General features: G+C 58.1%; 3 protein-coding genes across 3 annotated transcripts; 2 read left to right on the plus strand and 1 right to left on the minus strand.

Annotated features, from left to right (window-relative positions):
* Positions 1-1,308: 1,308 nt before the first annotated feature.
* Positions 1,309-4,183, plus strand: VTJ83DRAFT_6573 (uncharacterized protein; the record flags this gene model as incomplete). Its single annotated transcript, XM_071013299.1, has 3 exons — positions 1,309-2,689; positions 2,746-3,457; positions 3,532-4,183. 3 exons carry the CDS (start codon positions 1,309-1,311, stop codon positions 4,181-4,183), a joined length of 2,745 nt encoding a protein of 914 aa, XP_070864200.1.
* Positions 4,184-7,066: 2,883 nt separating this feature from the next.
* On the plus strand, positions 7,067-8,008 carry VTJ83DRAFT_6574 (60S ribosomal protein eL15; the record flags this gene model as incomplete). Its single annotated transcript, XM_071013300.1, has 3 exons — positions 7,067-7,153; positions 7,394-7,550; positions 7,641-8,008. 3 exons carry the CDS (start codon positions 7,067-7,069, stop codon positions 8,006-8,008), a joined length of 612 nt encoding a protein of 203 aa, XP_070864201.1.
* Positions 8,009-10,453: 2,445 nt separating this feature from the next.
* On the minus strand, positions 10,454-15,157 carry VTJ83DRAFT_6575 (uncharacterized protein; the record flags this gene model as incomplete). Its single annotated transcript, XM_071013301.1, has 6 exons — positions 10,454-11,766; positions 11,832-12,735; positions 13,336-13,537; positions 14,221-14,675; positions 14,803-14,823; positions 14,960-15,157. 6 exons carry the CDS (start codon positions 15,155-15,157, stop codon positions 10,454-10,456), a joined length of 3,093 nt encoding a protein of 1,030 aa, XP_070864202.1.
* Positions 15,158-15,551: the final 394 nt, after the last annotated feature.

Genomic DNA, 15,551 nt, shown 5'->3' on the forward strand with positions numbered 1-15,551 from the left:
GCAACCTCTCGCTCTTTTGTCAACTTGGAACCCGCGGAAAATCAGCAACGGGACAGGAGTCGACCAGCGTTTTGCCACAACCTGACAGCCCATGACAGTCCGGAGTGACCTTGTTGATCTTCCTTTCGGCTAGTGTCGCTAACCAACCAGGGCTCCAGCCACTGAACGTTGAGCGTGCCACCCCCAGCTTTCCCCGCTCAAGGTGTGAGCGGGACCCGTCTCCTGCCCAGTGTCCCCAGCGCACGAGCGCGCTGACCAGGGAAGCTCGCGCCTACAGGGCATCCCGGGGACCGGGCGCTCTTGACGCCTCCATATCTTCAACCTTTACCCTCGCTCTCTTCCCCCGCCCACCTTTAGGACGCCCCCCATCTCCCTTTCTCCTTTCACCCCCCCCTTTCCTCCCACGTACGACGTCTCCGTCGTCGCCTCTTGTACAATTCATTAGAAGACGCTTTTGGGCACCAACCCCATCTTCTCTCCCCTCTTTCGTCCCCCTTTGGAAGCTCGTCATCTCGCCGTCGCCGATTCGTCTGTCGATCGGTGTCCCGGCTCGCGACTGCAATGGGAGTGCTCGGGCTCGACTAGCCCTGCCTCATCCATCCACCAAATCTCGGCCGACGCCATCAAGCGGCCGCCTCTTCCTGCGCATCAATTGTCTGAGATCCTTCTCGAGACCCCCAGCCCTCGATTGATTGGCGGCGTGCTGCTGCCAACGGGCTGCGGTCCGAACCATCACGGCTCGTCCTCGTCGAGCGGCATCAACGTCAGCCCGAGGCTTGCGCGTGGGCGTGGTTAACCTCTCGGAATCCCAGGCCCTCCTCGTGTGCCGAGTCACACCACCCATCTCTCTACCACCTTAGAGCCGTGACGAGTTTCTCCAATTCCACACCGGAAAGAGCATAGACAGCTGGACGCAGAAACCCAGCGCCTCGCATAGACAAAACCTACTTAATTCTTTGTTGTTTGGTCCTGTAAGTCTCCTGCCCCTCCGCCAGCTCCCATGCCGGTTTGCGAGCGCGCATTTGCCGCCTGGAAACCCCCTTGTGGCGTTTGTTCCCCTCCATTCATCATCGCCATTGTCTCACCGTCTTCTTGGCGACTTGTCGTTGCATGCCGATCTTAACTGACCTAGAATCTCCAGTGGGTCGTTCCGAGACTCCCTACCTTTCGGTCGACAGCTACCTTTGTCCTCGCGCTCGGCTTGTGCTTTGGGTTTGGGTACCCCGCCATCGCACCCCTCACACCGTCTCTAGACCTTCCCCCCCCCTCGGCAACACCGGCACTCCCACCCGGAATCCAACCGTGACCATGAGCTCCAACACCATCAAGCCTGGTCAGACCTCCAAGCCGGGCCAAGGTGGCTTCCCCCCCGGCCCGCCCAACAAGGCGATTCTGCTTGAGAAGCTGAACAGACGATCCACCCCTGACTCGGAAGCGCTTGCCAGCTCGGACGACGAAGCCGACCACCGTCAGGAGAGCCATCCCCCGCCGGTTCAGCCACCCCAGCCGGCGCGCCGATATTCCTGGCTGAATGACACCTCTCAGCAGCCTCTGCCTCGCCAGGCCCAGAGGAAGGCATCTTTCGCCAGCGCCTCCATGTCCCCGACAAGCTCCCACCCGGCCACGCCCTCGACCGAGGCCGGGGTCGCCAGCTGGGGTCTTTCTGGCGTTCTTGGCCGGACGCACTCCGGCACGAGCGCCATCCCCTGGAGCTCCGCCATCTGGAATAACGAGAAAAAGGAGCCGCCCTCGCGCCTGCAGGAGGTCCTGCCATCGCCCACCTCGACCGTCCCCCCGGGGGGGTCAGGCAACTCTTTCTTCGGCAGCGACAATGCGACCCAAACTTCACCCGCCCCGCGGGATCCTCCCAGCTCCCAGATTCCTTTCCCGATCCCGCTCCACCCCACTCCCAAGACGTATCGCTCGCAATCCTACTCGGTGGGCCAGCTGGACCCTGATGCTCTCCCTTCGCCGTTGACCACCTCGTCCATCCTGAACCCTCGTCGGACGATGGGTCACCCGGCGCTCCAGCATCGGCCTTCGCGTCCCAGCATGCTCAGCGAGATGAACGACGGGAGCATGCTCGGCAAGGTGAACGAGGATGACGACGACGATAGCGGCGGCTCCCTGCAGGGCAGCCAGCACCAGGATGCGGCCAAGACGATCGAGATGCTCACGAGAGAAAACATGCTCCTGCGCCAACAGCAGTATCAGAACCACCGCCTCCGGCCTCGCGCCTCGACCGCGAGCGCGTTTGGCCTGAGCTCCAGCTACCTCCAGGAACCGGTGCCGGAAGAGTCGGACTATGCGGTCGACGAGCACGATGAGCTGAACGACCCGTCCGACCTGGCAACCCGCAGGGCAATTGGCCGAAGGATGAGCGAGTTTGGAGTTGCTGGTGGCCCGTACCGCCCTTCGTACCTGGAGAACAGGAAGCTCGAGAATGTCAAGAAAGCCATCTGGCAGAGCTCGCTCGGCTTTTCTGGTCTGGGTGACATCGCTCAAAGCCGGCGTCACTCGTTCGCCGACGTGCCGACTCGGCAAGCCTCCATCAGCTCCCTGGGCGACCATTTCCAGGCGGCTCATCAAGCAGCAGAAGTCGCGGCAGCCCAGGATGTCGGCCATGGCCAGGACCAATATTCCACCGGGTACTCTGAGGCCCACAGCTATGGCACCGCCAACAACCAAGGTAAGGATGCCGCCGGGAAATGTGGTGTGACGATCAGCTTGTTGACAGCAACGCAGTCTCTCCCTACTTCACTGGAGGCGCTGCTTTGGCGAGCACTCCCCAGCAGAATCTGACCCCCGCCACGACCTATGGCAGCCACTTCCCGTCTCCCTACTCGGGCCTGCCCGCCTCCTACCCCAACCGGACCAACTCGCCTCATCGCAACCTGTACGGCATGACGCAGCCGCGCCACAACCAATCTCTCCACATTGTGCTCTTCAAGTGCGCCAGGGCCGATGTATTCTACATTCAGGAGGGCACCGGTCTTACGGTCAAGCCTGGCGATCTGGTGATCGTCGAGGCGGACCGCGGCACTGACCTGGGTACCGTTGCGCGTGACAACGTCGATTGGCAGACCGCCAAGGAGCTCAAGGAGCATTATGCCGAAGAGCAATATCGGTGGCTCATGATGTACTCGCAGAATGCGGCCGCCGCTCAGGAAGGGGCGGCTGCAGGTCTTATGGCAGCCTCGAACGGCCTCCAGGGGAGCGCTGTGGGCGGAATGGGCCCGCCCAGCCATCACCATCACCACCACCACAGCCACCACCACCATCCGGAGCCTGGTGCTGGTGAGCTGAAGCCCAAGCTCATCAAACGCCTTGCCCAGGCTCATGAGATCCATGCCTTGCGGGAGAAGGAAGGCAACGAGGCGAAGGCAAAGAGGGTTTGCCAGCAGAAGGTCAAGGAGCATGGCCTCAACATGGAGATTCTGGATGCCGAGTTTCAGATGTAGGTTTTTTTTTTTTTTTATCCTGCATCCGCACCCAATGGTGACAACTCCGAGGCTGACACAGAGGCGGCAGGGACTGGAAGAAACTGACCTTCTATTACTTTGCCGACACGTACATCAACTTCAACGCGCTCGTCACCGACCTGTTCAAGATCTACAAGACGCGCATCTGGATGTCGGCCATCAACCCGGCGTCTTTTGCCAGCCCCACGCTCGGCCTGCAGGCTCCGAGCGGCGTTGGTCCGGGCGCCGTCGTCAACCGGTCCAACGCGTCCAACCGTCGCCAGGAGGCTCATCAGCAGGACTCGCAGGTGGCATACTCGGCGCATACCCAGCCGCCCCGTGGAGCTGCCCAGCCGTCGTTCGTTGCCCCATTGGGCCCTGATCGGAGCGCTGCTGATCGCGCGGTCGTCCCGGGTTCGAATTATCCCGGCGCCGGATACCCCTTCAACCCGTACGGCGCGTTCGGAAACGTTAATATCGCGCGGGCGTCGCCCGCGATGGCCTACGGCCCCGCACCGGGTGGCATGATGCAGAGCCTTGACGGTTACACCACTGCTACCGGCGTCCCGCAGGCCGCGGACTTCGCAGCAGCAGTGCGGGCTCGCTATCCAAGCCCTCAGTCGGCGGCCGGCAACCCGCATCATGATCAGGCCATCTCCCCGTTTGCGACGCAGGCAGACCTGCTCGGGTCATTCCAGGGATTGTCGCTCAATACCCGCTAGAAGCGGGAGGAGGAGTGAAGCGTGTCATCTTGATGGCGGTTCCACGCGCATGGACGACACACTGCGATGGTTTGGCTTTTTTTTTTTTCCAAGGCAGACCAGAAGGAGCCTCTTCTGTTCGTTTTTCCTCTTTTTTCTTCTTTTTCTTGATTCGGTTGTTTCGCTCTTCAATTCCCCTCGGATTTTAATATGCGACTAAACTTTGCCCGGGCTTCAGAAGATGAGACACTTCTTTTCTTTTTCTAGTTTTCCTATTTTCATTTTTTTCTTGTGTCCGTTCAAGTTTTACCCCTTCTCCTACCTCTTCTCCTCTTCACCAATCACGTCAGCAATCGCAGACAGATGGTTTTACATGATGAGACGAAAAGACTTTTACTTCCTCTTTTTTTTTCCTTGCACTTTTTCTACCACCCATAGATAGATACACTCGCAGATCACAGAGAGAGACGGGGAGATGGGGCCTGGCTGGTTTTGAGGGTTTCCACACGCACACACGGGTATTTGTGTATCTTTCTTCTTGCTTGCTGCTGAGAGAGACTAGAAAAAGAAGGGCAATGCAACGCAACGCAACACACGTCTTGGTTATGGAGGGAACTAGGGGCTCGGGCTCGGGATACCAGCGCAGAGTATACAGACAAGCAATTAAGATTTGGTTTTCTGGGGATGTTGGGCGTAGTCGGGCGTGCACAAACTGTGTCTTGAGATTTCACGAGGCTTCATTCGGTTACCTTGAACGGAGGGAGATGAGCTGTGAAGAATGCGTGACATGACACCTATGACCCAGACACTGATGAGGGGGGCGTGTTCTGAGATGTTGATCGGGGCTCGCCGTTTCAGGCAAGGCAACCTCTGTGCCGTGAGATGGTTCTTTCTCTCCGTACGCTGGCCCCTTGGATCGTGCCTTCCTTGAGGAAGTGATGTAGCTCGAAAGGGGGTAGTAGGTACGATTCACAACCCGTGTGCCTGACACCTTCCAGATGGCTTTCTCTCTCTCTTTTTCTTTCTTTTTTCCCTCGTTTTCCTCTCCCAGGTTCTTCGAAGATTCTCATGCCTGGTGATTTTAGACTTTGGGCTGCATTACAAGGAACAGAGTTGAGCACTCCAGACCATAACTCTGCACTTTCCCTGCGTCTCTGATTTCTCCATCATCATCATCATCGCTGCCGTCTCCATCTAGCGCGCAAAGAATCACCATGCCTCCCAAGCGAAAGAGCAATAGCACAGCGGTGTCCCAGAGCCAGCCCTCCAGCTCCCGCGCGCGCACATCAAAGGCGTCGAAGCCTCTCCTCGAAGCCGACGAAGATGACAACGAGAGTTTCACAGCGAGACCGACCAAGCGTGCTCGTGGGTCTACCGCGAAGAAGGCAGCGCATGATGGAGAGCTCGGTGACGATTTCAGCGCGGAGGATTACCCTGGACAGTGAGTCGTGTCGGCCCAACAGCTGTGGGGTTTTCTGCGGTGGTCTGCCGTACTGACGAGGTGGCAACTGGAAAGAGGTTTCTCTTCCTCCGCCAGGCCCTCTGCTACCATCGAGCAGCATCTTATGGAGCAGAACAGGAAGTCCAAGGAGTTCATCCAGGGGTTCAAAGAGCAGGTTGTCAGGGGCCGGGCGAGGGTGCAGGCGGAGCTTGCAAGGTTGAAGAATGAGCTGTAAGCACGCACTCCCTCTCCGCACACCCGGCTTGCCTGCAGTCTCTATCTACTAAACCTACTTTCAATCCGCCTGAGCCATGCGAGAAGAGATGCAGCTAACAGCCAAGCAGCGCCAGCCCAACCGATCCCTCCTCCTCCTCTTCCTCCTTCTCCAATAACGACACGCTCACCCAAGCCTACGCCATGCTCCAGACCGCCGCAGCTCGTGCCCTCCTCTCCCCGGCCGAGGACGGCAACCCTTTGTTCGAGCAGACGCAGCGGCTCCTGCACGCCAGTCGCACACTTCTCCAGCGCCACCGCGCCGTGAGCCGGGTGCGGCTGCCGGAGGACGTCTCCTCGCCCCGTGAGACGTGGCGCCGCGACGAGGAGGGCATGCGCATGCTGCTTGAGCAAGGGAGAATGGTCGGGGAAAAGGTGGTGGAGGGGTGGATTGCCCCGTCGGATGACAGGAAGCGTGGGGAGAAGGATGAGGAGAGGAGCGGTGGTGATAATGATGACGGAGAGGAGGGGAGGGAGGAGGCAGAAAACTTGGCCAGGGAGCTGTTTGTGTGGAAGAGGAAGAAGGACATGCTCAACGGGGAGGAGAGCTGGGGTGTGGCAGCGAGGAGGCAGATGGCTGCACTGGTTGGGCTGGTGAGCAGTTTGCCAACCGGAAGCAGGAAGTAACTACCTAATGGTAAAAGGGATGGGCCTCCTGTTTGCTTTCGATAGAGATGGAAAGATGCCAGAGAGAGGAAAACTGTTGCAAGATGTCATTTATTTCAAAGATCACCTTGCTCCAGGCATTTTCTGAATCCCATGATAGTTGCCTCAACCGTCACTTGAACAACACATTCCATTCGATGGTGATTGTCTCTTCAAGCCCCACATGCCTGGTTGGTGGTTGCGGGGCGGTGTCGGGTCCTGGGCCAAGTCTACATGTGGGGTTGCCAAGAGCATCGCTGCCGGATATGGGTTAGCGGCTTGGCGCCTCTGGTTAGGGCTTTCGATTTCCACAATCCGCTGCAACTCTCGAAATTTTGCTCTCTCGACTCTCACGAACTTGGCGGATTTCCTCACCCTACTAACCAAACAGGAATTCGAGGCCGGTGCGTACATCCCATTCCTCACAACGACGCTGCCCGCTCAGCAAGCTGTCCTTTCTCTCGATTTTGTTCTTTTCCCTGCTCGATTGGGCGACCAAGACGGCGAGAGGCTGACTTTTGCAACCCGCATTGCTACAGGTCAAAATGGGTGCCCTTAAGTACCTCGAGGAGCTTTCGAAGAAGAAGCAGAGCGATGTCGTTCGCTTCCTTCTTCGGGTTCGCTGCTGGGAGGTTAGTTAACGCGCCCTCGATCCCTCGATGCGAGACACTGTGGACGGCGGATTCGCTACGGTCGTGGTTCCTTCGATGAAGCAAAGAAGTCGACTCGACCGGGCCCCGGTCGATCGGGTTTCTTCTTTTCTCTTGAGGTCCCATGGGCTGCAGAGAAAACGTCGAACGCTGAACCACGACCTCGCAACCCCGTTCTTGCTATACACTCGTTGAACATTTGCTGAGAGTGCATCAATATAGCTCCGCCAGCTGAACGTCATCCACCGCGCCTCGAGGCCCAGCCGCCCCGACAAGGCCCGCCGCCTCGGCTACAAGGCCAAGCAGGGCTATGTCATCTACCGCGTGCGCGTCCGCCGTGGTGGCCGCAAGAAGCCCGTTCCCAAGGGCGCCACCTATGGTACGTTCTCCTCCGCCTGCCGGACTCTCGCGAACGGTGGGAACACAAAAAAAAAAAAGACAGCCCACTGACCCCGTCTTCTCTCTACAGGCAAGCCCACCAACCAGGGTGTGAACCAGCTCAAGTACCAGCGCTCGCTCAAGGCCACCGCTGAGGAGCGTGTCGGCCGCCGCTGCGCCAACCTGCGCGTCCTCAACTCGTACTGGATCAACCAGGACTCGACCTACAAGTACTACGAGGTCATCCTCGTCGACCCCCAGCACAAGGCCATCCGCCGCGACCCCCGCATCAACTGGATCGTCAACCCCGTCCACAAGCACCGCGAGTCCCGCGGCCTCACCGCCACCGGCAAGAAGTCGCGCGGTCTCAACAAGGGCCACCGCTTCAACAAGACCCGCGCCGGCCGGAGAAAGACCTGGAAGCGCCACAACACCCTGTCCCTCTGGCGCTACCGGTAAGCGTCCCGATGATAGGGATGGGTATGATGGCGAAAACGGCTGTTCGGATGGCGTCCTGGCTCTGGTCTTGGTTCTCGTGCAGCTGCTTTGCGCAGCGGCATGGCACCGTCACATGTCGATCCGGCTGGCGTGTTTAGGGCTCAGAATAAAGCCGAGGAAAACTTGTGCCCGCATCCGGAGCAGCTGGGGTGGTGGATGAAGGAGAAGAAGAGGGTTCGTTTTTTAGCTGAAAAGGAAAGGAAATGGACAGGTGCTCCTCATAGAGGGCCCATATGATAATTGTCCGCCGAACCGACATTTTACGAATGGGCATTGTGATTCCCCGGCGTGGAGTTGGGTTTCTGAAAAGGATTTTCGTTTCCCACTGCTGTCTCCCGCTTCGTTGTGCTGGTTTGCTGTGCGTGACGACGGTGTCCCGTTCCTCCCCTCACCTGGCTGCATAGCCCATTCGTGATCCGCGCCTCGCCATGTGACCATAGATGTGGGAGTGTGGTCTTTGAAACCGCTTATTCAATCCATCCTATCTGTCGGCCCTTTTTCTCTGTGCCTCTCTGATCCAGTTTGGTCCATCCTTGCGGCGGTCATCAAGGCGATGATGAGCATCCTTCGTTTAGCATTGGGCTCCCCCAGTTCTTATATACCAACCTTGCAGCACCGAAAGAGCGCTGGACCCCGTCGGACAGTCTATCACCAAGTTGGCCAGCTCAATGGAGAGTCAACCGCTGGCTTCCGAGCGCTCAAGTCAATGTTTGACGGTCACCAACCCCTTAATATTACCGCCTGTTGTCACCGCGCCTTTGATCCCCTGGTGTCCTCGAAACAAGATCCTGCTGCCCGGGCCAGCTGAGGTGTGTTTCGTTGGCCTACCCACCCCTCGCCGTCACACCCACACCCAAGTCACATCAAGCACAATCGCAAGCAAACAGACCTTGACGATGCAAAAGGGCATGATGTATTCTGCATGGCTCATCTCGTCCAAGTAGCGAAGGTCGGGTAAGGTTCGGCCAGGTAGGCCAAGGCCCAGTTTCAACCCAAGGTAGGTCTCGAAACCACCAACCGCCACCGGCGGCCACCAATTAGTTACCATGCCCATTGCCATGCCATGCAGCGCCATGTGCCATCATCATGATTCCCGCAGAAATCCCATGTATTCATCATCCCATTCTCTCTGTCCATCTCTCTCCTATGCCCGTATCACACATTCTCTCCTCTAGCTCATATGCACGTCCCCACGCTCCCTGCCTGGGATACTGGGGTTTGGGGATCAAGAAGCCATACGCATCGGGAACTGACCAAGTAGGGTAAGTTCTGAGTGAATGAATCCCCCCCCTCGCCCATTCCTTTCTCCTCCAGCCTGCGTGACCGCATGCCCGTGGCGTGGCAACTGGAAGCCAATGCTGAGGGTGAACACACTCTGCGAAATGAAAAGTAAAAAGACGAAAAAAAAACATCCGTCCCAGCAGAAAACATTAGGACTCCCTATCCATGATATCGTTTCCTCCGTTCTCCGTTTGTGGATTGTGGTGTGGTGCGAGGCCACCAAACCGAACTCCCACCATCCCGTCCCTGGAAACCCTCCAGCTCGTGTCGTCCACTGTCGCGAGAAAAGACGGATGAATCATCCCGTCCTTTTGCCGTAGCTGAAAAGGATAAGCCAGTCAACATGCCGAGGTACCAGGCATTTGATGATCCGAGGACGGTTGACCACGGTGGTTGTCCCAGCAGCCGCCGAAAGGGCCGACGTTGTTTTTCCTCGCCCACGCAACCCGCAGAAGAACCAGAACGATGAAAACCCCCCTGCCGATCCGAGCAGAGCTTTCGCCAAAGACCCTGCTGTGTCCTGCATCGCTTGGTGGCTTGCGCGACCCAAAGACGGCCATGATACATGGACGACGCAAATGGCTGCAAAGATTGCCCGGCTCTGGCGTGACCGAAATGGCGGGGTGAAGATCAGGAAAAGCGTGAAAAAGTTATCCGGGAGGATCGAAAATCTCAGGGGGAAAAACGCAATCGCAAAGGTGAAGTGGCAAAAATAACAGGGGAACTATCAATATTGGGGGAAGTGGGAAATGACAAGGGGGAAGAAGTGTACTGGGTCGAGCGGGATAGTGTACAACAAAGCAACCCTCTCTCTCGTTCTCGAGACGAGACCAGAGAAAGGCCTCGAGGAAGAGGTGCTTAAGCTCGAAAGAATTCGACCCGCCGCCGCCGCCGCAGCAGCGAAAACCATGTGATGTGAAATGTCATGAGGAAACCGAAAACGAGAAAAGAAAACCGAAACCCGTGCCATGTCGTCGCTAATGGTAACACAGAGATGTGGAAAAATGGTCGTGACGGTCGTAGCATAGTCTACGGAACCTTCGTGAACTCGTGGAGCAGACGAGGCGAACGCCGAGACAGCCGCCACGCTCGAGGTCCACGATGAGATGGCACACCGTGCCTTGCTTAGACCCACTGAGGAGGAGCCTCGCCGTTGTCAGCCGGAAGCGCAGAGTTGGCCTGAGGCGAGAAGTACTGGCCGCGCGGGGGCTGGACCGGGGGAGACTGAGGATTCTGCGAAGCCGACGGCATCGCGACAGCCGAGCTGCTCGGGTAATTGTTGGCACCGTTGGCACCATTGGCGCTGTTGGTGTAGGTAGCAGGCGCGGCGCCAGGCAGAGTGCGGCTGTTGTGGTTCGGAGCAGCGCGCATCGAGATCTGGCCGCTAGCCGGATCGGTTGGCAAGGCAGTGGGCTGGGCGGCAGGGCCCGCGCGGACCTCATGGTTGGTGCGGGCGTCGTAGGCCTGGATCTTCGCCTGAATGCGGCGGCCGTAGGGCGTGGCGCGAATGCTGGGCAGCAGAGGGCGGATGGCCTCGATCAGGCGGTTCTTGGCCGCAACCGGGGCGTAGTCAAGAGCCGTCTGGATGACGTAGTTGCCGAAAGAGTCGCGAAGCAGGCGGTCGATCTCGCCAGGACCCAGGAGCTCGTTGACGATGCGCTCGCGAGAGGCATCCGAGGAGCAGCGCAGGCACTTCTCGACGACATTGGAGCTGAACTTGTGCTTCGAGAGCGCGACGATGCGGCCCATGAACTGCTGCACCAGCGGCTCGGTGAACGACTCCTCATTCAGGTCAATGATGTACTGCACAACATAGTTGCCGAAGGGGTCCTGAACGAGAGTGACGGCATGCTCAGTGATGCGCTCGATGAGCCAGACCTTCTGAGCGCCATCAGCGTGGTCGATGCAGCGCTGGAGGACGCAGCAGCCATGGCGATGGGTGCCGACCTCAATGCAGTGATTGCCGACGGCGTCGAAGATGAACGAAGCATCAGCGGCGCTGAGCTTGTTCAGGCACTTCTGGATGACGTGGTTGCCGTTCAGGTCCTGGATGAGCTCGACGACCTGGTTGCGGAGCGCGTTGACAATCAAGTTAATCTGCTCCCGCGTGGAAACATGCTCGATCATCTTCTGAAGAGCCCGAGTGCCATGTTGGTTCAGGGCAATCGAGACCAAGCTCGGAGCAGCGTTCCGAACCAGCGCGGTGCGCTCCTCGTCATTGCAGTACTCCAGAAGCTTCTGGCAGAGGTAGTTGCCGAAGGGATCGGTCATCAGCTCCACCACGTGCTGGTTGGTCTCGAGCCAGATGGTGTGGATGTGCTCGCGGGTGCGATTCTCGAGCTGCTTCTGCAGGTAACGGCAGCCGTGCTGGTCCTTGCACAGCGAGTAAATGGTGCCGGTGACCTGCTCGAGCGGGAGGTTGTTGTAGCGGGCCATGGCTGGGAAGCGTTGTCAACACGTGTCGGATGCCAACGACGATGGGCGACCAAAAAAAAAAACTTACCTTCGCTATCCATCTGGCGGCGGCTCTGAATCACACGGGCCTGGCTGTCTTGGCCGCGGGCCGGAGCGGGGGGCTGGCCATAGAGAGGATTATAGCCCGTGTAGCCCTGGTGCGGCGGGTAGGCGGCCGGAGGGTTGCTGCTGGCGAGGGACATGTTCTGCATGAGCATAGGAAGAGCGCTGTAGGCCGCGGGCGGCGCGGGACCCATGGGGTAACCGGGAACCGGGGGGTAGAACGGATACGGCATGCCCGGGGCAACGGGAGGAGCGCCAGCAGTTCCGGCGGCAGCCTGGGGCTGCTGCTGGGGCATCTGAGGCTGGTTCATCGAGGGGCCGAACGGCGGAGCATTGGCCTGCAGGGTCGAGCTAATGGACGGGTAGTTGGCGGTCTCGCGGGTGCTGGACGAGGAAGCGTCGGTTGACAACTCGCGAGTGTGACGACCAGGCATGGCGCCCGCCGGGATGCGGCCGATGCTGGCATTGTGATTGTGGAAATGCTGCTGAGCGTGGTTGTTGGCGTTGACGCCCAACCCAGCGGTGCCGTTGGTCTTAACAGCCGTAGTCACGTCGCTGGCGGAGTAGGACTGGTGCAGCTTGGGAGGCGAAGCCAGAATGTGAGAGGTCGGGGGCGACACCACCGAGGAAGCCGAGACATCCGAGACGTCCTGGAAGAGCTTGGTCCCGTCGATGGAATGGCGGAAGTTGGCCGGGCGGGAGCTACCGACAGTGCTGGCCTCAGAAGGCGAGCCGATGGCGGCGCCACCGTTGAGCTGGTTGGATGTCATGGTTGACATACTCTGCTTGTGACGATGCTCGTTAATGTTGCCCCAGCCGGTGGAGGTAGGGTGATCAGGCCAGGTGGTCTTGGAGAGGACTGGGCCGGCGGTAGTTGTAGATGGAGAAGTCTTGTTTCGTTGGAGAGAAGAGGTTAGGGAGACAGCCAGGTCGGCGGGGAAAGAAAACAGAAGTTCAGTGCTGGTGAGGCGACAGAAACCCGTTCAAAGAAAATTTTACAGGAAGCGACGGAAGTAAGGAAGAAGGAAAAAAAAACATCAAGGGAGCAGCAAATGAAGCTTGCTGTAGGTCGAATGAAACAAAATCCGATCGAAATCAAATTTTCGACACGAAGGTGAAGTCGCCCGTTGGGGAGGTGGTGGGATGAATACACGATGAAGAAATGAAAACGGGTGAAAAAAATGAAGGTGAGTGAGTAAGTGGTGTGTTGTTGAGGTGAAAGTGGGTGTTTGGGTTTTGAAGGGGAGAACGCGTGGGGCGCGGAAACTCCATACGTTAGGACGAACAAAAGGACGTTTTGTTTGGGGAAAAGGGGAGGAATAGGGTGAAAATGCCAACCAAAACCTCTGGTAGAGGTTTTGGCCGACCAAAAACGACGGGAATCGAGGGAGGAATGGCGCCTAGAACCCAAAAACGAAAAAAAAAAAAAAAAAAAAAAATGAAGAGCGAGCGCTCGCATTCTGCCAAACAGAAAAGAGACCACGACTTACCATGCTGGAGTAGGTCTGCTGACGAAATAACGATGAGAACCCGTCGGCGGTGTTGACTTGAGCCGTCGGGGTCGTTCTGGTGGTCTCTGCCGAGTTGGAGTCTTCGTCTCCAAACAGAAAGCCCGTTGTATTGTTGCTGTCTTCGAGTCCAATGTCGAGGTAGGTTCGAGATCGGGTCACCGGCATAGAATACCGGTTGAGGCTGGTAAAAAGAAAAAAAAAGCCTGGTCAGCAATCGAGCTTGTGATTTTCCACGTGGAGATTGTTCGTGAAAAACAGTACAGGTTGAAGATGTAAGTAGCCCAAAGGCTATGGAGTGATGACGGTGATTGGTGTCGTCGCCCAGATTGTTGCTGTTGTTGTTCAACACCGTGGGGTGAAGGTGATGGAGTGAGGAAATGTTTGGGGAAACAAGATTGTGTGAGAGGAAGATGGGAAGAGGAGGGAGATGATTTCTGGTGGTAGGCAGGTTTTGAGGCTCACTCGAAGCCAGTGAATGGCCTGGGGGACGAAACCATCGCTATTCAGCAAAATAGGAGGAAATGGGGGGGGGGGGTGAGTACAATATTGTCCCGGTGACCGCAGATCTTGTTGTAAATAAGAAATGGGTCGTCAAGGCGTGAGAAACAATAGAGTGGAGCACCACTTCCGAGTCCCAACTGTTCCAGAAAGACAGCCAGACCACCCGGCAGAAACAAAGGAATCGATAGGGGACAATTTCAGAACAAAGCCAAAGAGCAGAAACCAAGCCGACAAGAGCCTTACGACAGGCGACTCAAATGGAGGGTCTGACTCCCACATCCATCCGCTTATCCAGGCCCGAACCAGCTCCTCTTGGTGGCTGATGAAACGCAAGGAAGACGGTAATTCAACAATACCACTTACGCATTCGTTGACCGGTGGCTCGTGGGATCCTGCCGGACAGCGGCTTCTTTCTCGTCTTCGTCGCTATTTCGCCGCGAGTTTGGCGTCGAGCGGGAGGGTAGATCGTCGAAAGGGAACCGCGACGGCAGGGTGCCCGAGAGGGGCGAGGCAAGGAGGGACCCAGATCGGACCGGGCGGCTGAAGATGCCCTGGGGAGACGTGACTCCAGATGTGAGGCTTGAGGTGGAATAACGGTTCGGCCGGGAGAAGATGGAAGGGAAGCCTGAGGAGTCGCGATATTCGGGAGGCGTGGTCGGCTCCGACTGATGACCCCCAAACCGGGCGGCCAGATCCTCCTGCATCTGCTGAAGTTCCCGTTCCTCCAACCGCTGCTGGGCGTCCAGCTTGTGGATCTCGGCCTCGAAGCGCCTCTTATGCTCGCGGAGCCTTTCGTAATCCATGCGTTTCTTTTCGAGCTGCGGGTCAAGTTAGCTAACTCTGTTGCCCGAACCAGGTCCAGAACGGCCGCATCAGTTGATCCCGCCCGGGAACGCGCAGGAGGCCGGCCTGGGAGCTCCAGCTCCAGGCCAAAGGGGAGCGTACCAACTGGACTTTATGCAATGCCTGTCGAACAAAAGCGTCAGCGCAACTCGCCCGCATTTGATGAACTTGCGGCTAGCCAGCCTTCAGCCTCCAGCCTCCGGCCTCCGGCCTCCAGTCTCTAGCCCTTTCCCATTCTCCCAAGTCCTGGACAACGTACCGAAGTCTGGGCAAAGTCTTGTGGCTCGGGAGGGCGCGTGATGGTAGAAATCGAAGACAATGTTGGTACACGGCCGTTGTCGGTGGTGAACCGGCGCGGCAGCAGAGAGCTGTTGCGGGAAGGGGATACGAAGACGCCGCCCAGCGCAGGGCCGTCGGCCCGGGGGCTCTGCTGGGATCGGAAGAAGTCGTGGTCCATGGTGTCGTCACCTTCGTCGTCGTCGTCGTCGTCGTTGTCGCCGTCGCCCGCCCGCTGCTGCTGCTGCTACAAACACACAAGATCTTGGTACACGGGGCGGCGCGCGCGCGCGCAAAATGGACGGCCGTGGACGAGGACGGGGGAGGCCTCTTCTTCTCTATCGATCTGCAGGGTGAAAACTTGTCAGCCATGCGCTGTCCTATCCCCCAAAACCCAACCTCGGCGGTGCGGCTGCAGGACGACAGAAATGCTGTGGGAAGGCAAGCGGCGACATCTCGAGCCTCCGCCACCCACGAGGTTGGCAGCTCGTCTTTTTCGTCGTTCTCGGGCCGCCAGTGTTGCACTCTGTCGCGGTGCTGTGCTGTCTATCCCCCCCCTTTTCGCTTGAGCTTTT

Source organism: Remersonia thermophila, chromosome 6 (genome assembly GCF_042764415.1).
Source record: "Remersonia thermophila strain ATCC 22073 chromosome 6, whole genome shotgun sequence".
NCBI classification, from domain to species: domain Eukaryota; kingdom Fungi; phylum Ascomycota; class Sordariomycetes; order Sordariales; family Chaetomiaceae; genus Remersonia; species Remersonia thermophila.